Here is a 23,574-nt window from a genome sequence, read left to right on the forward strand (position 1 = left end):
CCACTGAGCCACCCAGGTGCCCCTCTAGGGCCATTCTAATATTCAGTATAATTGGTTGAAACAGCTAATGTTTAGAAGGTAAGTGATGGACGATGAATGTTATAAATCTTTCAATGCACAGAATGATTCCATGAACAACAAAAAGTGTTCCATGGTTTGCACAATTTCCAAAAGTCCCAGCATACATTAATGTGGATATAAAACCTTTTTCTAACTATCTGAGCCAATATCTTAACTTCATTTTACACAGTGACACAAAATATTTTTATAAAATTTTAATAATCGTTGGATTTTCCAGGAATGAAACTTTCATGTTGATCAAGGACATACTATGTTTTATTCAGAAGTGTATTAGAATTTTTTAACCATATTGGAAAATCATATCATCCTACTTGAATTTCTAAAAAGAAACTACTATAATCAGTCTCCATTTATCGCTGCTGTGCCCGTGTTCAATAACTTTATTTCAAGTTAACATATACACATATGATATGGTTGGTATCAGCCTTACCTGCCCAGTAATGAACACACTTAATCCTCTTCTATGGAATAGATGTAGTACTGATAATTTTACAGATGAGAAAACTAGGGCACAAAAACTTCTAAATAAGTTAGAGAAGAATTAGAACCAAGGTTCCCATTCCAAGGCCAGTGCTTTGAATATATCAAAGCATCAACTATCCTAACTGCCATTAACAATCTCAGTGATCCTTGGCAAATTGCATTAAATGGCTAAGTTTCTCACAACTACAAGAAGAAAGGTTTGAACTAATTGACCCTTAACATTCTTGCTGGGTCCAAACACCTACCATCATATAAATTTATGAGTGTAATGACTTAGGTTCAATAGGTTAATTTTCACTAATAATAACAAGCAAAGTAATTTGACATTGCTCTTCTCCACTCATTGACATGTTTATATGATTATCTTAAGTGTCCTTTGAATAGTTGGCGAAGGATACTTCAAAATTACAGCACTATACTTTAGACCAAAGATTATCTCTGATTTAGATTTCTTTCTTACCTCACATGTTCTTTTTCTGATGCTTTATGTGCATGTATATGCAATATTCAAAGGAATAATGTGTGCATATTATATGGTGTATAATTGTAATAGGATAGCATTTCATAATCCACTTTACCAAAGGTGGTGCCTAATCTATAAAGACCCAAGAATGTTTGTTCGGTATATTTAGGTCAATGCCAGTCATATAGGAAACGCAAAGATCTATATCTAAGGAATGAATGTAGAAGTGAATGAATGGATACTTTCAATGGAAACTGTTATTAATTAAAACCCCATTTCTCTTAGGCATGAGGTTAAATATTTCAAATTTGTTTTGTGCGTGTCTCAGCCTATCGATAGTAATGCTATTGATTAGGAATGCCTGGGGCGCTCGTCACTCACTTGTCGGCTGCCAATGCCTGGGACACTCACCTACCTGTCGGGAATTCTGGGGCACTCTCTAGGGTCGGTTCTAACTTCTGGAGACCTCACACAGGCATTTCCTCAAGCCAGTGTTGCAGGACTGTTTCCTGTGTTTTGTTTTGTTTTGTTTTTTTCTCAGGATTGCAAGATGCACCTCAGTGAGAGAACAAGGGCTTTTCTTTTGTTTTTTGTTTGTTTGTTTTTTCGCTTTTAACCTCGGGCTCCCGCTGACAGGGCAGGCCACACAGGTTAAATATCAGGTAAAAAGAGAGCAGACCTAGAGTTGTGGCTTTATTGAGATGGGGGTGGGGTGCCTAGGGTTTCTTGGATTCACTCTGTTGGTGAATTTAAAACACACCAGCTGGGGATCCTGGGTGGCTCAGTGGGTTAAGGCCACTGCCTTCAGCTGAGGTCATGATCCCAGGATGCTGGGATCAAGTCCTGCATCAGGCTCTCTGTTCAGCGGGGAGCCTGCTTCCCTCTTCTCTCTCTCTGCCTGCCTCTCTGCCTACTTGTGATCTCTGTCAAATAAATAAATAAAATCTTAAAACACGGCAGCCAACGGAAGTTAAAGAGCGGGAAGGGAAAAGAAAGGTCACACATAAGGTCAGTTATCTAGGTCAACCAAGGTTTTGTAAAAAGGGTTTTGTAAAAAAACAAGGTTTTGTAAAAAGGTGGGTCAGGCTGCCTCTTCATCTATTTGTGTAGCTGGCAGTGTGTTTATTTAGGATAAATATCTTTGAAATGAATGCCTGACACTCAAAAGTTTATGTTGAGCATTCATCTTGCAATCAGAAAGGTAATTGTCAGGCTCTCACACTGCAAATTTTCACAGAAATTCTGACAAACGTTAACCTTGTCATTTAGCCTCAGGAGGGTTAATGACGCTATCCTAGGTTACATAGAAATTAGTGGCAGAACCTGTGTTTGAGTCTAGGTCTGTCTTTTGCTAAAGTTCTTTTTACTCACTCTGTACAATAAGCAATATTAAGTTTTGCCAAGAACCAACATTTTCTCTAAGAATATTTTAAAAGTGTGCCCACAACCATATTTATTGTATTGCTGTCCTGTGTATTTAAATGAATATGTATTTAAATTTTACGACTAATTGGATTTTTTGTTTTTGCATGTTGTAGATGCAGCTGTTCTCCTGTTTACATGGATGGATTCTATAACCTCAGTGTTGAAGATTGCTTAGGAAACCAGAGTACATCAGTGCATGGCTTCTGCTTGGTCCATTTGCACAACTGCAACTGTAGCTGTCTGCAAAGATCTGAAAGAAACATCTGTGAAATAGAAACTGAAGATTGTAAATCTGTGCCCTGCAAAAATGAAGCAACCGGTATACATTTAAGGGGCCATTTCTACTGCAAATGTATCCCAGGATTTACAGGCAAGTATTTCTGAGAAATCAAATTCTCTAGGGGCTAATGTTAATACATGTATTTAATGTTTTTCAAATGTATCCAATGATTGGTATTGTAGCCTGCTTTCTCATTTAGCAAAGAAGAAATATCTTCACTTGGACTAATAGGATTGGTTCTTTGGGCAGTTACATTGCTGACTATACAGCCTTGGCTCATGCAAATGAGGCTAAAAAGGCCAGGCTGAACTGTAGAGACTGTGATATATATGTCAAAGTTCTGAGGAGAAGAACAGGCAGCCTTTACCTCTCAATAATTTCACCTAAACAGCTATGATATTGCCCTTCAACCTCCTCTTTGGCTGCCCGGCACACTGAGTGCTTAGATTAAAACTAAAACTTAATTCTGTATTTTCCAGGTCAGTTTAATGCTCCATTAGTAAGATTAAAAAAATTCCATAAAACCACAAACATACTATATCCTCTGTAAAGTCACAGAAGATGATACTCACAGTGGCTATGTAGTAAAAGGCATCCTTTGATTTAAAAATATCACAAATTAAGCATTCAAATTTATGTTGAGATTTTATGCTTGTTCTTACACTGAAATGATTATTAATAATAATTTCAGAACTATTTTAATTGCTTTATAAAGGGCAGTATGGAGGCCACAAAGAATAAAATAATATTGTCACTTTTAAATCACACCTAACTTTATGTAATATAATGTAAAAAAAAGTTCTGTGCAACTTGATATCCCCTTTTATTAAGCAGACCCAACTCTAAACATTATTTGCATTTCCATCTTAAAATGAAAAATATTTTTATCTATTTGGTATTTAAAGCAATATCCTGAAGGTTTTGGAAGCAATTGAAAAAGGTAAGTTTCAAGAATAGAATGACAATATTATTGGAAAAAATGTATGGCTATCCAGATTAGTTCTTGTTTTTTTTTTTTTTTAATGAAATATATTTGAGTGTACGAATTTTGGTAAACTTGCTAAAAAGTTTGTCCCATTACTTCACATTTCACATTTCAAACATGTTCTTAGTAAAAATAAAATAGCATAAAAGGTGCTAGTGTTGTTGAAACATAGGTATCTGCCTTAGGGAAAAACACATACATACCCCTGTTTTGTAAACAGGATATCCTCCAAAATTTAGTGAAAATATATTAAGCATCAAGTGTACATAAAATGGAATAAAGAATAGAATTTAACTCCTCTTCATACCATTACTAAGAGAAAATGTCCTTTGATATTTGTATAATCTGTGTGCATATGTACATATGTATATGTGCACACATAATCAGCAAGACCCTGTCATTTTATATATCAAGATGAATATTGGCTATAAATTATATGATCATTAAATTTGTATTTATGTGTATATATACACACACATACACACACTATATAGTTAAACCACATGTAGCACTCACTGACATACTGTAGAAAATCGGTATGACTCACTCTTCAGTTGGGGATAAAAAATTAAACCCAATTTAAGATTTACAAGCCTGTATTATTAGGAAGGCCTATATCTCCTATGAAGTCTCTCTGTTTCTACTGAATTGCAAAGAACTCTGTGGGTTTCCTCATATCTAAATATTCAGTCTACTTTTAAAGTCTTCATGCAGTGAAATGTGAAGAAACTGATTAGTCTCAACTTTCCCAAAGTTGCACAATTAATCCCACTGAAAGCAGAATATTTGGCAGCAATTTAAAATCAGTGCCCCTTTTCTCTTCCACCTCTTTCTCTCCCTCTGTCTGGCTTCTCCATATGTCCATTCTCTCTCCCTTCATCTGGAGTTTTCCTCTATCCAGTCTCTCCTCTTCTACCTAGTTTCTTCCCCCTTTTTTTTTTTTTTTATTTCTCCTTTCCTTTTCTCCCTTCCATCTGGTTTCTACCCTCTCTCTTTTATCCCCTTAATCTAGCTTCACTACCTCCATCTATGAACTCATGTGTTTCCTATAGAAATTTATAAGGTAATATTACCATACCTTTCATATGAAGTATAATCACTTCTTTCTTTATCCCATCACCTTTTGTGGGAGTTTCAGCCTTATATGCAAACTTCTAGGTTAAATGTTATCCCTGTATATTTAGCCTGGGAGATCACAAACTTGAATGCTCATGAGAATCACCTGGATGTTAAACCTCAGAGTGTCAGCCCTATCTCAGGTGTTTCTCATTCAGCAATTCTGGGGCTCAGTAGGTCTGGGTGATGCTGATGCTGCCACATCATGAACCACACTCAGAGAACTGCTCTTCTAGCCTGTTATTATATTCATGAAGAAGGTTGGTATGGATACGAAAATGTAAAATTTAGCTTCAAGTGAGAGCTGTCACTCAGCACAGTGTGAGGAACCCATCTAATCTAATCTCCTGGTGAGCATTAACTCCTAGAGCAAGATGATGTCATCATATGGGAAGGCCATATACTTGGGTGGATCTTACATGATTTAAACTTAATTCCAGTGCTATTATCTGAAGTTGTCTAAAGATTTTAAAATCTGGGAATAATTCCAGTGGGTTTTTTTTCAGGCAATAGCCTTTTTCAAATTCTCTTGTTATTCATATCTATGATATTTTAGTAATGGAATAAAAATTTTATTTATTTTTAGTTAATTTTTTTCCTTGTCAGTTTGACACTTTCAACATTGCTGGTTTCTAAAATGGCTTATAGTCAAAATAAGAGCTGTGAGCTAGTCAGATAAATTCTTGAGTTATCTTTGTCTTTATTTAAAATATTTTGGGTTTCTCCTGCTCTTGACTTAAGTAACCAAATTCTCCTTTTCCTCCTCTTATGGTTGTTTTGGTACAGGGAGAGGCTAGGAAGCTCTTTGGTTAGCAGGAGGATCCAAGTAGTTCTATACAATTAGGCCCAGCTTTCCCGTATTTAAAATGGGCCTTAAAAAAATAAATAAATAAAATAAAAATAAATAAAGTGGGCCTGAGGTAAGCTTCCTTGACAGCCTGCTTTCTTCTCAACTGATTATATAGTAAGGGACTCTATCTTAAAAGCAAACTTCTTCTCTGCTATAGTCTTATAAATCTGACTTGCACAGCTCTGTGGTTCTCTACCCTCCCAGATGACAACTTTCTTTTCTTTTTAAAGTCTCAGCTTGATATTGAATAGATAATAAATAAGGTGGAATCTTTCATTTCTAATTTAAAAAAATCTTAATAGGAGGTGAAGTAATAATATTGCATAATAGCCATTTAGTACAATAACGTTTACTTTTATTTTTATAACTTTGAAATGCTTTTGAATATATACATGTATTCACAAATTGGTCTTTTATATGTATTTTTAGAAGTTTTGTTTTCAGTCTTACACATTTATGCTTACTTTATACAAAGACATGAAAAACATTCCTTTTTACTCTGCACCCGCAAATATTTAAAATAAAATTGAAAGTTTACAAAAATTCCTTATTTTTATTGCAAATAACTAATAAGTTAAATATTACTCTTAGGAAGATTAGTTCTTTTTATAAATTTATCATCACTTTCCAGGGTTTTATTGAGTCATTTTGCTAAGTTATATGACTTGATTTAGTTATTAATATTAATGGCTTTGAATTTTAATTGTCATATAATAATAATTTTATCTGACTTAATGCTAATTTTTCAATTTTATCTTGATTTTTACATATGTATGTGTGTTTTCTGATTAGCTGTAGTTTAATACAGTTGTTATTTTCAAGGACCAAGTTCATAAACTTAAAATTCTCAAGTTTTCTCCTTTATATTTAGTATTTTATATATTTAACAGTAGAATTCCTTTCTTTAGCTTTAGGAAACATCACAAGGTCTTGCTCTTTTTATTCTTTAATTTTTGTTTCTTTGTAATCTTTAGTTAATTTGTTATTTAATGGTGAACTTTTGGAGCTATAGATTTTACTTGGGGTATTATTTTGCCTGTATTTTAGAAATTCGATATACAGGTTTTTATTATTTTTTTAAATTTTTACTGCTTTCTAAATAGATTTATTTAATGCTTGATTTCCAACTTTGTCTGTGAGTCAATATGGTGTTTGAAGATAAGATTTCTAAGTTACTTGGAAATTTTGTTTATTCTTTGGTTCTTAATTTCCAGTGTTACTGCATCGTAATACAAAATAGGGTCATCAATAATTGCTTTTGGTATATTTTTCCTTTTTATTTTGAAAACATACAGAGAAATGAAATTATTTTTATAGTTCACCTAACTGTAGAGGATTACTAGTAGCTACTGGTAGGCTCAAGGGAAAGTTCCTGAGAAAAATCCTGTGATTTTTCTACTGTGAAGTCTTTTATAATTTGTAATAATTTCTTGTAATTTGTTAGCATTGTGTGCCTTGAGGGCAAAAGTAATGAATATTGGGTTCATAGTGGCTTAGCATATGATAATTTTTTAGAATAGTAGTTGGATATTTAGAAATAATAAAATTTGTGTATATTCTTTAAAATTTCTTTCCTATGATTTTCGTATCAGGTTGGAGAAAAATAATCTCAAGAGTTTTTTGAGGAAGAGAGATTTTTAGTACCACCTCAAGTGTAGCATATTCAAGTGTTTGAAAGTAGTGTTGAAGAACAAAAATCTTTCATTCTGTACACCAGACTCCCATATGGTTTTGATGTGTAGCAAAATGTTGGATTCATTTCCCTGTATGCTTTCATAGGTATAAACATACATATACATATATACAAAATGTACACATAATATACATGCAATAAAAATAAGTTAGAGGCCCTTGTGTCAGTTTTTTTTTCTAATAATTTCCAAGTAGTTCTTCTGAAAGTTTGCTTTTTTAATTGGGGCTGTCTTGTGTAGCTCAAAGTATCTTATGCTGTGCCATATTATATATTCCCAAACTTCAGTTTATCTTATAAATCATATTTTTATAAAATAAATATATTTTCCTTTTTAATACCTATTTCTGGGATATTCCTTTGTCTAGTATTACTTTTGCTTTTGTCTTTTATGTAGAGATTTTAGTCCATTTATATTTCACATAATTATTTTATTTTGTACTTGGATTGAAATATGTGCCTACATTATTTGTTTTCCATTTGTTTTGTATGTTCTCTAATACATTTTTTTCTCCCTTCCTATATTCTTTTGGTTAATTACATATTTTCTTATTCCATTTATTCCTCTTAAATATACTTTTGTTCTTCTTAGATGCTCACCCTACAGATACAACATTTTAATTAGTATAATGTATTTTAATATAAATTAGTGCTTGTACCACGTTTCAGGAAATGCGTAGGTCTTACACACTTTTACCACATTTAACCCTCCAGATAAGTGCATATTTTTGAATATGTTGTTTTGCATATACTTAAAACTGTGCAAGACACTATTGTTATCATTTTACATAGACAATATTTATTTAGATTTACCTTCATTTTGCTCTTTTATTGTTGTTATTTCCTTCATATACTTCCAGGCTTCCAATGGCCTTCTCTTATCATATGTATGATAATCACTATTTAGCATATTATTTTAAGCATTTCTGCTGTGATGAATTCTCCATTTTCTGTTTGTCTAAATATACATTTATTTCATGTTTGTACTTAAAAGATATAATAAGAGAGCAGTAGATGAGTTAAATGAATGAAGTGACTGTGACTACAAATTAAATGTCTTGGATAGTGATGTATTTAAAGATGTATGTCTTTGCTGATTTTACATATATATATATACACATGCATATACATATATGTGCATGTGTGTATCTGTCATCTACATGTTTATCATATGATATTGCTTGTCCTATACTATCTTTTACTCCTATTTATTGGTTCGTATATTTTATTTTATAAAGCGCATCATGGCACAGAAAATTTAGCAAAAGGCTCAGACAACTGAGATACCAAATGTGTCACATGAGTCATGCCACAACTTGAGCCAGGTGTTTACTTATAATATTCTCTTATATGCAAGCTTGAGGCTTATGTATACTAATTATATTCTAAAGAACAGAAAATGGGTGTGAGATCAAAATTTTGACAAAATAGGAAATTTAAATATTTTTAGGTAATTCTGTCACAAAATTGCCTTTAAACAATTAATATATATTTAGCATGTTACTAATATACTGCTCTATTCATGTGATTGAAATACTGCTGAAATCAAGGAAATTATGATGGGAATTATATTTCTGTCTACATTGATCCTTCGGCTTTGAGCTTACTGAAGGCTCTTTTAACCAAATAGAAGACAGGAGCCATAGACACATATTTGAGAGATAATATTAAAAAGCTGTGGGAAAGAGGACAGTTGTTCTTCACTCTGGAAGATTCTTATTCTGTCCTTTATGGATTTATATTTAAACTTCTTCAAAAACTGAAAAAGAAAAAAAAAACCAGAAAATAAGGAAATTTAAAATGGTAAAGGAATTCCAGCCTCGCTGAAAGTAGTGTGTGTCATGAGGATTAGGTGGCAGCTTTTTTAGCTTTAGTACACCTTTTCTTTCAGATTCTGATTTCATTCTAAATTGTGGTTTCCCCTAAACTCATTAAAATGCAAACACTATGCAAAACAATGTTTGCATAATTATAAAATAATTTGCTAAATGTTGCATTTCAGGAAGAAAAAGGTTATGTGCAGGAATTTAATTAGTGATCTGGCAACACAAAATATTCAACATTGGTTCTAATTGTAAGCGCATCAGGGATTTTCTCCAAAAGAACTGGATTTCTAAAGGTCAAGCATTTATATTAAAGTGTTATAAAATAACCATCTTGTAATAAGGAAGATGAGTAGCTTTTCATCAGAAGTAGTACAAATTAACTTCCCAAGGGAAATGACCCACTATATTCATCTTAACATGAGATATTTGTATTGATGTATTTAATATTTATGCTGAGCTCATTTTTATACTGTGGAGTATTCCAAAGCACATGGCAGTAAAAATATAAGCAAGAAGTTCACCCATTCTGGCCAAAGTAGCTAAAGGAGAAATGGCTTTTGGTCCTGTTTCAGATAGGGACAGTAATCTCTATAAAGCACCTTACTTCTTTTTCAGTTTCCCTATTATATAGGTTGACATTCCATCTTCCCTTTGTCTACTTGCCCCAAATGTTAGAACTACTGAATGGATCTTGAGTTTCCTGAAAGAAATCCAGTGTATTAATGGGAGGTGATAATATTACTAGAGCATAAGAGTCCTTTAGCTGGTCCAAACTTAATTTCTTTCTTTTTTTTTTTTTTTTTTTGCATTTTCCCATTGAAGTTAAAAAAAAAAATCAATAAACCAGCTAACAAACTGGCAGCCACCCAAACAATAATAACAACAAAAAACAAAACAACAAAACCCCATTAGCTATTTTAAATTGCATCAAATATGAAGAAGCCCATGGCCACAAAGAATTTAAATTTCACTGTGAAGCTACACATCATAAATAAATGTCAGCATGTTACTGACAACTTATTTTGATATTTTTCTTTTTCTTTTCACTCAAAGCATTTTTAGTTCTTTTAAAGAATTATTTTTACTTATTAGGGATAATGTATTTTTATTACTATTAAAGACATCATATGTTAAGTGTTGAAGATATTTGTATATTTCCATGGGTTTCTAGGTCCTAATTTTTAATTCAAAAGATGTAGAAATTCTATTTTTAATTCAACCAAGATTCTAACTTGATGTCAATAAATAGTCAATAATTTTGCCTGGGGCTTAGAATATATAATATTTGAAGGACTAATGGAATGAAACTGAGTTTTTTAAAAGCTTATTGAAATAACAGGTACCCAAAACAAGAAATAACAAATGACGGCAGGACACGTCTACATTTGGTGGAGATTGAGATAATATATAAGGACTAGATTGTTAATTTGGAAGTATGATACATCCATACTGTATAGTAATTTTAATTATTAAGCAACTGAGCTATAGCAGAATGAGAATAAATAAAAACAAAGATTGAAATAAACATATTTTATTATATACAGGTAGAGGTATGGAAATAACATTGTTCCAAGTAGAATTAATTTACTGGCTGTAAAATCTAACTTAATATTTTCTGTATTTATGATATCCAATAGACATAATAAAGAAATGGTTGGGGAGAATATTTGGGGTAGGTCAGAAATTCCTTTTCGTTCCCGGGTTGCCTGACTATCCCAGGAAGCATTCTTTGCTAGTCCAGGCAAACTCATGATGGGTAGAGGCCAAAGTAGTCCATGACATCATCGTCCAGAATATTGTTACAAGATGTGTTAAGTTCCAGCAGTAGCTGGGGAATTTTTCTTCCTGACTTTTCTGCATACTGCCGTAAGTTAAATTATGTAGTTCCCAAATTCCATTCTCTTTGCATTAGGAACTAAATTACTTCTGGACTCACAATTCAACTTGCTATGCCACTCATATTTGTATGTTTACAAAATTTCCTATTAATAATTTTTCTGTGGGTAGCCATTTCATAATTCTTTATATTTTTGTACTTTTCTAATTTATCTGAAAATTTCATTCTGCTGCTACATTATTTAAACAAGCTTCCAAGCGCTATTGAAGGAAAGTACCTCTCCAGAATGATCGTTTTTATACATAGAAGATAACATGGATTTTCTTGCTGTCAGGGTATTTCTAAGGAGAATTCTAATCTGTACAAGCTTCAAAAATGCTGACTAAATCTAAAAAGTATTACAAAATAGCAGCCAAAAATGCAACAGAGGAAAAAATGCACTTTTTTGTATCCCTCAGAAAGTGGGATCTTCTCTATCTTCTGTTATTTTAGTTACAACTTAAAGGTAATCTTGGGCTGGCCTCACAAATATGAAAATTGTGATTTTTAATTTAAATTCTGTGAGAAATAATAATGGACAAACTAGTCAAAGTACAAATAGCAATAAAATGATCACGAAGTTATATTTCAGAGACTTAAGCCAGAAAATGTATCAGAAAATGACATGGACATTTAAAATCCAATTTTCCAATTATCCATTTCTTATTTTAAAATTTAACATTTATGTTATTATTTTTAGAAAAGATCTATACTACCTTTCAAATTACTGTTATATTTAGTGGTTATATAGGAATGTTGAGGTTCAGAATTTGTTTCTGAAACATTTTCTTTCAAGGGAGTGCATTAATGTTAATGAGACCTTTAAGCAGGGGAAAAATAAGATTGTCAATAATCTTTGTCATATCAGAAGATATGAAAGAAAACACTTATTCCAGTTCACTCAGACCTAAAACATAGCCAGAAAATATCAAATGCCCATGAGTATATAAAAAAGAGAGAGAAGAAGGTTTAGCCTATTTTTCAGAATAATATTTTACTTTATTTCATTTAATTAGGAATAGAATTCCTGTATGACTACTTAATAAGTTAATAGCTTACTCTATGAATGCTATATAATATGAATTAATAAAATATGTTTTGATAAGCTATAGAGTAATCCAAGTTTATTGCTTCATAAAATCTGTCAGTGTTAGGCATTTTAAAATATAGCTTAACAAAGTAATGCATTATATATTTATCTGTCAATCTATCCATCTAATTATCTACAACCTATCTGTGCTTTCATACATGTATTTATTTCGCTTGATACAAGGTATCAAATAAAGTAATAGAAATTAATTATATATGTAAAACCATTTAGTAAATTTGTACTTTTTATATGTATACACTAAATATGAATGATGAATGGAATTATACTAGCAAAATTTAAGCTGGATATATGTATAAGCTGAGATATTTTCAAAGAAGTATAGTTGGATTTTCATTATATCATTGATATGCTAATCATAATAGACACTAACTTTATCAACTTTAATAGAGTTATAAGCGCACATAAAATTTTAGTTTTATTTGTTGAAGTTATATTAATAAATTTGTCTTGATCCGACTTAATATTCCCTCCATCATTATTGCACACCTTTAATATCTAAATCCACATGTTCTCTGAATTTCTATCTGTATAAGTTAGAAAACTCAAGTACTTCTTTTGGAGAATACTGGGTCACGCATTCTACCTCACCTTTAGGGGCCTTCTGGGATTAAGTCTAGTTATAGTTCTAGAAGCAAGGAGAGTTTTTAAGGGTGGGGTCCTAAGAAGAATTGGCATTGTCATGGATGGCACTTCCTCAAGGGAGTCCACTGCTGTTTCTTCAGGCATTGCAGGGTTAATTTCCTAAGGAAGTAGAGAGGCCCATTTGAGGGTGGAGATCTCTTCCACTGGGAAAGATCAGTCATCAAATTTAGAGATTTGGTGTTCCCAGCTCCATCAGGTTCTTCCCATACATCTATATTCCTTTTCAGGATCCAGTTCCTTCCCAGTTAATGCCCTCACTTTAGAACAATAGACATGCTGTGAGCCTGGGAGTTCAACTTGTGTTGTGATTCAGCTAGTCAAAGGATGAGGTTCTATATTTGATTTTCAGCAGTCTTAGTTAGCTCTGTGGTTAGAGGACATGAGGATTTCCTTCAAAGCACAAATAGAGATGTTCAGGTGATTTATGTAACATTTTATTCGAGAATTCAAATCCTGGAATTCATCCTTTCTTTACTCACTTTGTCCAGTGATGTTAAGAGAAGCCGGCCAGTGTCATAACATAAATTCATTAGTTTAAGCAAAATGTTTGAAAGTATGGTATATGTAGTCACCCAGATCCTCGCTTCTTATAAGTGCTTGATTTGGAGGATCCATTGGTAACATTTTGTATGTCTCTATTGCCAGATCACATCATGGACTATCTTTACTCTTTACTACTGGAAATAAAGTCATTGGCAACTTCAAATCTAATATGATTAGAAAGCCAATTTCACATATCCTAGTACAAGTTAAGAAAACTCATTCTTCCAATTTTGTTTCGCTAGAACCACTTTTAGTACCAAAATCTGTATTGGTCAAAATCCTCCAGAGAAACAGAACCTGTGTAGATATATCTTCATATCCATATATATGCATATATATCCATCTGTGTGTGTGTGTGTGTGTGTATTATATATATTTGTGTTTGTTGATTGACTAAGGAATTAATTCACATGATTATGGTGGCTGACAGGTCCCACAATCTGTGGTCAGTAGGTATTTGTACAGATAATACATTAATATGTTATACATTAATGAACTAAATACATTAATGACATAGTGAATAAACCTGAAATTGACCCTCAGACATAAAAAGTAGTCAGGATCCAAAATCTCTTGACATGGAAAATTACAGCTGTGTAAGAAAAACTCATTTTATGGACAAATGTAGCACATTGACCTGAGTTATATGACTCTCCAACATGTACTTAGATTAGACTGGGTTTATATGACCTATCATAAGCATATATACATAAGGTGTGTAAGAGGGGGGTGATTTAGCATAGCATACCTATCAAGGCTGGTAATATTTGTACTGTAATCTGGTAAGACTATATGTCCATCAAGAAGCTTAGATATAGGAAAGGAGAATCTACTCTGGGAGGTTTAAGTAGAGAAAGATTTATTAAATAATATTAATATAGCAGTAGTCTCTTAAAAGCTAGAAGTCAGAGTCTATAGCTCTACAGACAAGAATAATGTCCATCCACATCATAGTGGCTGCAATAGGAGAAACTCAAAAACCAAGCACGAGGTTGGGCGCCTGGGTGGCTCAGTGGGTTAAAGCCTCTGCCTTCTGCTCAGGTCATGATCTCAGGGTCCTGGGATCGAGGCCCGCATCAGGCTCTCTGCTCAGCAGGGAGCCTGCCTCCTCCTCTCTCTGCCTACTTGTGATCTCTCTCTCTCTCTCTCTGTCAAATAAATAAATAAAATCTTAAAAAAAAAAAACAACAAGCATGAAAAAAGCAGAAACAAAAAAACAATCCTATAAAACTCAAGACTGGATGCTACACATTCTGTCAGTGTTTGTTGAAAATTATAAAAACAATTATGTCTGCCTGGCTGCCTGACACTTGTATGAACATTGAATCCCTGTTATGTACAGTTGCTTCCTCTGGTTGCTCACTTCGGAATTCAAGTCTTACTTGGACATCTGATTGGTAGAACCTGAGTCATATGCATAAACCCAATGCAGGGCACTCTAAACATATGTATTTTTGTTTATTTGTTTTTAACTTCTACTTTAGGAAGCAGGACACATAACATGGGTGATTATAAAATGTAAGGAGTATGTTCAAAGCTGTAGATTGACTAGAGACTCTATCAGAATTATTGAGTAGGATTTAGTTGCCGTGTTTTACAGCTAATACTGTCCCACAGAGCCTATGAGCTTATGGAGTCAGGACAGAATGAACAGGGTGATGAAAAGGCTGAATAATGATTAATAGAGTTTGGTTGTAGAAGATATTTGCCTTCATATATTTTTTAAAATTTTAAAAATATTTGTAATATAAATAGTTAAGTGACTGATTATAAATCCTGAAGCCAGAATGATGATAAAGCTTATTGAGCTGATTTAGTTTTTTGATGTTTTATAATAAAGCTGACCATTAATAGAATATTATAAATATAAGATAAATTTATATGAAGAGATTTTGACATCTTTTTAAAACTTGACATTGAAGATGCCACATGCTATATTATAGAAAAAGTTCTGTTTGAGTTTAGTTCCATCAATTTCTCTATTCAGATAAACTAATGTTCTGCCTCTTCTTAAAGAATGAAAATAAATAATCCTCTACATTTCCTAGTTTGATATAGTTGCCAGGAAATTAAATTAGATGTTTGTTTCCATTCTCAATAACTGTCTTAACTTGGGCTTGTATACTTTCATAAACATTTCCATTCTCTTCCCTATGTTCAGAGCATTGCTTTTGTGACTATCTCCTATCTTTTATCAATGACCTTATTTTATATTATTCTTTTATTAAGCTCTCTCACGTTTTGGAGGAATAGAGGAAATTGGAGGATGTAAATTATATATAAATACCATAAATATTAGATTTTTTTCTACCCTAAGTAGAATATTTAAATATATAATATTCAAGGTCCTTTCCAAATCTATGAATAATCCATCATTTTTATTATGCAATCTATATCCAAAACCATCATTTACCTAGTAAAATTTATCTTTTTAATAATTTGGTAGGACTCAAATATATTAAATGGGCAGAATCAACTTTAGTTACTTATTTCCAATCTATTTCACATGTTTATTTGCAAAGATTCTCTCATACTTATTTCTTTTTTTTTAAAGATTTTTATTTTATTTTATTTTTTAAAGATTTTATTTATTTGTTTGACAGACAGAGATCACAAGTAGGCAGAGAGAGAGAGAGAGAGAGAGAGGAGGAAGCAGGCTCCCGCTGAGCAGAGAGCCCGATGTGGGGCTCAATCCCAGGACCCTGGGATCATGACCTGAGCTGAAGGCAGAGGCTTTAACCCACTGAGCCACCCAGGCACCCCCACCTCATACTTATTTCTAACACTAATAGGTGCTTCCATAGGTATTTGTTTCAAAAATTGTAATTTATTAACCATTCTTCGAACCTTTATAGGATAAACTTATGAAATATGCAAGATATAATTCCTGAATATAAAAACTTATTATAGTAGTTATCCTGTGCATAATAAGGTATAATTGTCAATTCTGTATCTATGTATGTGTGTGTATGTACATCTGTGTGACAAAGAGGCTTTTTAAGTTAGATTAATTTCAGTTTCTTGGCTTTCTTTGGAAGGGTTAAGTGTTTGATAGGAAACCCATTGCTGCTTTGTTGAAGGGTATGCATAAAACAATTAAAAATATCCCATACTTTGTAGAAAGTGGGTTTTGTTTGTTTGTTTTGGTTTTAGGGTTTAGGTATTCAGATTCTCAAATACTTAACCTGAATTAGGATTCACCTGGCTGAATGATAGGCACCAAAGGGAATTGTTAAAAATGTATGTTCTTGTGCTCCATCCAGATAAATTATGATTTCTTACAGCTGGGATGATTCCCTGTTGGTAAACACTAGTTAGACTGCTGCATAACTCTCCTGCAGACATTGTGTTATGGCTATGACTAATTATTTTGCCAAGTCTGATCCTCTCAACTTAAGGCAGACTCTGGTTAATACCACTGGCTAGTGATGCTCACATAGTATTCTTTCTCTTTTATGTGATTAGACATTTTTCCCCAACTCTAGATAATTATCTTCCAGTGGGAAATTACTATGATGTAGAAAACTGAGAAAGAATATTATAGGAATATTTATGATAAATATTTTTCTAGCAATAATAAAAAATTGGAACTTTATAGTCTTGCATAAAGCACAATAGGCATGCTTCTAAACCTGCACTTCTTGATCATAAGTGCTTCTGAAAAGACAAGGTCGAAGTGTTGGCTGCTGAGACATGTATAGAAAATTTCTAGAAGAAGCAAGACCTAAAAAAATGGAACTTTGTTTCCCATTTCTACATTTATGATCTGTATATTTATTAATAGATCAAGGTAAATATATATAATTATAATTTTTTAATGTTTAAATTCATTTAATTAACATATAATATATTATTAGTTTCAGAAGTAGAGTTTAGTGATTCTTCAGTCTTAATACCAGGGCTCATTAAATCACATGCCTTCCTTAATGCCCATCACCCAGTTACCCCAGCCCCCTACTTCTTCCCCTCCAGCAACCCTCAGTTTGTTTCCTATAATTAAGAGTGTCTTATAGTTTGTCTTCCTCTCTGATTTCCTCTTGTTTTTACTTTCCCTCACTTCCCCTGTGATCCTGTTTTGTTTCTTAAATTCCACATATGAGTGAGATCATATGGTAATTGTCTTTCTCAGTCTGACTTATTTAACTTAGCGTAATACTCTCTAGTTTCAGCCTCATCATTGCAGATGGTGAGATTTCACTCGTTTTGATGGCCGAGTGATATTCCAGTGTGTGTGTGTGTGTGTGTGTGTGTGTGTGTGTGTGTGTGTACCACATTGTCTTCATTCATTTGTCAGGGGCTCCTTCCATAGCTTGGCTATTATGAACTTTGTTGCCGTAAACATGGGGTGCAGGTGCCACTCCAGATCACCACATTTGTATCTTTGGAATAAATACGTAGTTGGGTTGTAGGGTAGCTCTATTTTCAACTCTCTGAGGAACCTCCATGCTGTTTTCCAGAGTGGCTGCACAAGCTTGCATTCCCACCAACAGTGTAAGAGGGTTCCCCTTTCTCCACATCCTTGCCAACATCTGTTGCTTCCCTGACTTACTAATCTTAGCCATTCTAACTGGTGTGAGGTGGTATCTCACTGTGGTTTTGATTTGTATTTCCTTGATGCCTAGTGATGTGGAGCACTTTTTCATGTGTTTATTGGTCACTTGGATGTCTTCTTTGAGAACGTCTGTTCATGTCTTCTGCCCATTTCTTGACTGGATCATTTGTTCTTTGGGTGTTGAGTTTGCTAAGTTCTTTATAGATTTTGGGCACTAGCCCTTTATCTGATAAGACTTTTGCAAATATCTTCTCCCATTCTCTTGGTTGTCTTTTACTTTGATGACCGTTTCCTTTGCTGTGCAAAAGCTTTTTATTTTGATGAAGTACTAATAGCTCATTTTTGCCTTTGTTTCCCTTGCTTTTGGAGACAAACTTTCAGTGTTGATGATATAAATAAAGGAAATCTATAAAGTATACTGATAATAATTGGAATAAACTATAGTTTATGAGCTAATTATGGACTAGATATTTCTAAAACTTAGATCACTTGACTATCTGGTATATTCCCATTAATTTCACTAACAAAAGTGAAATATTCTTCAAAATAAAAGGATCAAAAGCACTCATATATGCAGTTTTAAAATATTTAAGGAGACGATGGAGTACTTATATTTTGAGATCCATTTATTTTCCAAACTATCAAGATTATTTACTTTTTTTTTTAAGATTTTATTTATTTATTTGATAGAGAGAGACAGTGAGAGAGGGAACACAAGCAGGGGGAGTGGGAGAGGGTGAAGCAGGCTTCCCACCAAGCAAAGAGCCCGATGTGGGGCTCAATCCCAGAGCCCTGGGATCATGACCTGAGCTGAAGGCAGACACTTAATGACTGAGCCACATAGGCGCCCCAAGATTATTTACTCTTAAGTGAATGCCCATGTGCATCAAATATTAGCTGTCTAAAAAAACAAAATAAACAATCTTACCCTTGTTTAAAGGTAGTGAAAACAATCTGTATTCAGGTATAGCTGTGGGATTGGAGATAAATGATAAATTCAGTGTTTCATAGGTGAAGTATTAATTAACCCTTATTAATATACTTGGCTTAAAAAGCAGAAGACTAGGGGTGCCTGGGTGGCTCAGTAGGTTAAAAGCCTCTCTGCCTTCGGCTCAGGTCATGGTCCCAGGGTCCTGGGATGGAGCCCCGCATTGGGCTCTCTGCTCAGCAGGGAGCCTGCTTCCTCCTCTCTCTCTCTCTGTCTGCCTGCCTCTTTGCCTACTTGTGATCTCTGTCTGTCAAATTAAAAAAAAAAATTAAAAAAATAAAAGCAGAAGACTAGTGATAGAGTTTTCACTAATTTTCTACAATATGCTCTGGTAAATAAATACGTTCAAAAATTTCATGCGATATATAACAAAATCTGGGAAGACCTAGGTCTATTTTAATCTGCATTCTTGAGATTTGAGTGTAGATGATCCAGTGGAGATAGCCAAAGAATAGAAGAAGAATGCAGATTGAAATGTAATTTTTCTTTTAAGTAGAACATTCCAAATCATTGTTGAAATACAATTTCAATTCTATAATCTCCCCAATTCTCCCACTTTCTTCTCAGTACTATCTTCTTCCACCATTAGGCATCCTGATTGGCTTCTTTTCAGTTCCCTTTTTTTATTTATAGCAATTTCCTTGTTCTTCATTTAATTTTAAATTTCTCACTCTCTCTCTTTCTCACACACAGTGCTCATTGCTTCATATTCTATTTTTAGATTAAAGTTAAGTGCCTGTTTGTAAATCTACTACTGGTTACAGTTGTATAGAAAACATATTTTTATTTATCCAGTATTCATAAGAATAATGAAATAATTTTTGATCTCTCACATGCTAATTATGATACAAATCTGTAAGACTATTTTTAAGTGACTTTTTATTTTTGGCTGTTTATTAATTTTGGAATGTTGAAAGAACTCTTTTTATTTTTTTCTTTTCTTTTAATTTTATTTATTTATTTGACAGAGAGAGACATAGCAAGGGAACACAAGCAGGGGGAGTGGGAGTGGGAGAAGCAGACTCCCCGCAGATCGGGGAGCCGGATGTGGGGCTCGATCCCAGGACCGTGGGATCATGACCTGAGCTGAAGGCAGAGGCTTTAACCCACTGAGCCACCCAGGTGCCCCAAAAGAGCTCTTTCTATATGAGAAGGATTTTTATGCTTTTATCGTATTAGTTCATTGAATCTTGTTTTTGATATTATATTTTAATTTATATGACCAATACACAATATTTGATTTCTGATTTCTTACATTGTTTAAAATTTGTTCCCACCCATTACAAAATTAAAGTATCTCCTTTGTATCTGCTTTGATTATTTAATGTTCTTTTCCATTTAATAATAGACCCAAGAGATATAAAATGGATTTAGAATAATATAATATACTTTCTAAAAGATTTATTTATTTTTTAAATTATTTATTTATTTGACACACAGAGAGAGATCACAAGTAGGCAGAGAGGCAGGCAGAAACAGAAGGAGAAGCAAGCTCCCTGCTGAGCAGAGAGCCCAATGTGGGGCTCAATCCCAGGACCCTGAGATCATGACCTGAGCTGAAGGCAGAGGCTTAACCCACTGAGTCACCCAGGGGTCCCTAGAATAATGTAATGTTAATGAATAATGGAATGACTTTGTGAGAATAGCATGATTATAGACATGAAGGATCCTTACTGAATAGGTACAACCATCTTTTAAAAATGGAAGCCCCGTTTAAACCTTTAAAAATCTTTTAACAACAGCTTCATTTACTTTAAATGAACTTAAATAGTGCATCTCAAACACAATGTATACCCTTAAATAGATTTGGAGTGTGGCATTTCATCTAAGTCTGAAAAAGTAATATGTAAAGACACTTCTATGAGGTATAGAACTATGTGTAGAATTCAAGACCACTCTTGCCTTCCCCAAGAGGTAATTACATGTTATGTATCTAGCTTTTAAGTAACAAGTAATAAGATGTCATTTTCTAAGTTAATGAGTTAATGTATTTCTGGCTTGAGATAGGTCACTGAATGCTATATATGACTCCTTTTTCTCAGTAGAGAATACATTGTATTCAATAATACATTAATTCAACAAATAATTTATTTTCTAACTATTCCATTTGATTATTAAATATGTTTTTGATACTGTGACATGTAATATATTGAGGAAATAATTATGAATAAGTTGAAGATGGCCAATAATACCAGACTCTGGTTGCAAGTAACCCAAATACCCTCTGGTTAGTTTTTTTGTTTTTTTTTTTAAAGATTTTATTTATTTATTTGACAGAGAGAAATCACAAGTAGGCAGAGAGGCAGGCAGAGAGAGAGGAGGAAGCAGGCTCCCTGCTGAGCAGAAAGCCTGATGTGGGGCTCGAACCCAGGACCTGGGATCATGACCTGAGCCGAAGGCAGCGGCTTAACCCACTGAGCCACGCAGGCGCCCCCCCCGTCTGGTTAGTTTAAGCACAGGAAAGTTGCCAGAAAGATAGAATAAGCTCTCAGAAAGGCTTGGAAAAGACACCTGGGCACTGTTAAGAGCTAAATCAAATACAGAGATTTAAGGACTGGATACAGGATGGGTTTTCTGACTTGAGTAGTCTTCTCTTTATACATCATAAGACTCAGTATTGGGAGGAAACATCTGACTTTATAGCTTAAACCACTAACCGTAGGAGGGCATGTCCCTGATGTAGTCTTAACATATCACGTTCAACAGAAGAGACAGTTCCTCAAAATAATATTGGAGTGTTTTTCAGAAGGTTGCTGTGAAGAGCTTCACAGCTGGAAAACAGCAAACATTTTGTACACTGGTAAAGCATCTGATTAATGCACAAGTTGATGTCCACTATTTAGAAGAGCTAAAGGAATAGACATTAAAATTTTCCAAGTGAAAAATTTTGACATCCCACTTATGATTACAGAAAGAATGCAGTATAAATTAGAATAAAAAAAAATCTTAGACTCAAATCATGACTTTAAAACTTGTAACAGTTTGATATTGGGCAAATAATTTAACCTCTTCATACTTCTTTTTATTAATGTATAATGTATTCTTTGTCTTACACAATTCACAGCACTCAACCATAGCACATACCCTCCCTAATGTCCATCACCCAGCCACCCTATTCCTTCCACCCCCCCCCCTCCAGCAACCCTCAATTTGTTTCCTGAGATTAAGAGTCTCTTATGGTTTGTCTCCCTCCCTGGTCCCATCTTATTTCATTTTTCCCTCCCTTCCCCCCACGGCCCCCTGCCCTGCCTCTCGAATTCCTCATATCACAGAGATCATATGATAATTGTCTTTCTCTAATAGACTTATAACCTCTTCAAATTTCTTCAAAGACAAGTATATTAATATGTCTTATCTATCTTAAATGAGTATTAAATTTAACAGTATGTGGGAAAAATATTTTGTTAATCACTGTGCAAACCATAATTGAATCTATTATTTATTTAGAGGTTACATATTGGCCTTTTATTATACACATAAAGAAGTCCTTTTAGAATGCTCTGGATGTTTGCTACCTAAACATTCACTTTTGGAGGCATGGTGAACACAGTGACATCGTACAGCTATGGTCTCTGTTTTGTTATTTTTGTGCTCACTTAGTAAATATTTAGATGACATACATATATGTCTTTTCAAAATGCAGAAACTTTAAAAAAATTTCTTATCAAAATATAGAAACTTAAAAAATAACCATTAACTAAACTTTAATTCTTTCATTCCACACTATAGGTAATAGGTAATGTGCAGTATAAGGTATCAGAACCTGAATTACATAAATAACATTTTCTGCTCTTAAAATGATCCTAATGCATTTTTGAAATGTTGTTGTTCTCTATTCTTTAAGGATCAGTGAAGTGCAAAGTTCTTCAAGTAAATTTACTCCAAAGAGTTGATTATAGTACTTGGTAACTCTGAGACCTAGATTCAGTAAAAGCTTTCAGGTTTTAGATAATAGAAAGTAAATAGAAATATAATATTTGGGAAAATGGATTAATAGAGTAAAAGAAAAAATAATTTGATTTGATAGAATAAAAGTAGTGACCCTTTTCTAAAAAGTCCTTATAGGAAAATAATTCTATAGAAGTTCTATTTTAGCTTTTTCTTTCCTTACTTTTGTCTTTGGGTCCTTCTGTGCTTTTTTATCCATTGTTATTAAAAATATTTTTAGAGAACATATAACAAAATATTTTTCCCTTACTATGAGTATCATGTGGTATACAAATAATCTTAAGAATGTATTGTGTACTTTAGAAAAATTTGTAGTATATTATATAGGCAAAATGTGAAAATTAATCAACAAAAATAATAAATACCACAAGAAGCAGTGATTATGTGCTAGTGGAGTTCAAACAAAGATGATTTTTAATGAAAAAGGAGTGAACACATTATGGAGGAGTCCCCATTTTGGTGGGGATTTGAAATATTTTTAATACTCAGAAACAATGAAATAGGAAGAAAGAACGATCTCAGGAAAATGAAACAATATACGTAAGGGCCATTGTGTGGTAATGGTAAAATAGGGCAAATATTTGGGGATCTGCCGGTAGATCTTTGGAATTGAGCCATTAGTAGATAGCTATCCCACCTCCCTTAACTTTACATGTGAGCAGTAGTCACAGAGATTGTGTGAGCTGTCCAAGGTCAGTCTCTACAGATGGCAGAG

General features: G+C 33.4%; 1 protein-coding gene across 1 annotated transcript in view; it reads left to right on the top strand.

Annotated features, from left to right (window-relative positions):
• The window catches only part of LOC111152227 (eyes shut homolog (Drosophila)), a 1,631,332-nt gene that overhangs the window by 156,789 nt on the left and 1,450,969 nt on the right, over positions 1-23,574 (top strand). The window contains 1 exon segment of the mRNA XM_022510634.1: positions 2,566-2,826. Within this exon segment, the coding sequence (XP_022366342.1) occupies positions 2,566-2,826 (261 nt within the window).

Source organism: Enhydra lutris, unplaced genomic scaffold (genome assembly GCF_002288905.1).
Source record: "Enhydra lutris kenyoni isolate GAN:26980312 unplaced genomic scaffold, ASM228890v2 scaffoldscaffold28, whole genome shotgun sequence".
NCBI lineage: Eukaryota > Metazoa > Chordata > Mammalia > Carnivora > Mustelidae > Enhydra > Enhydra lutris.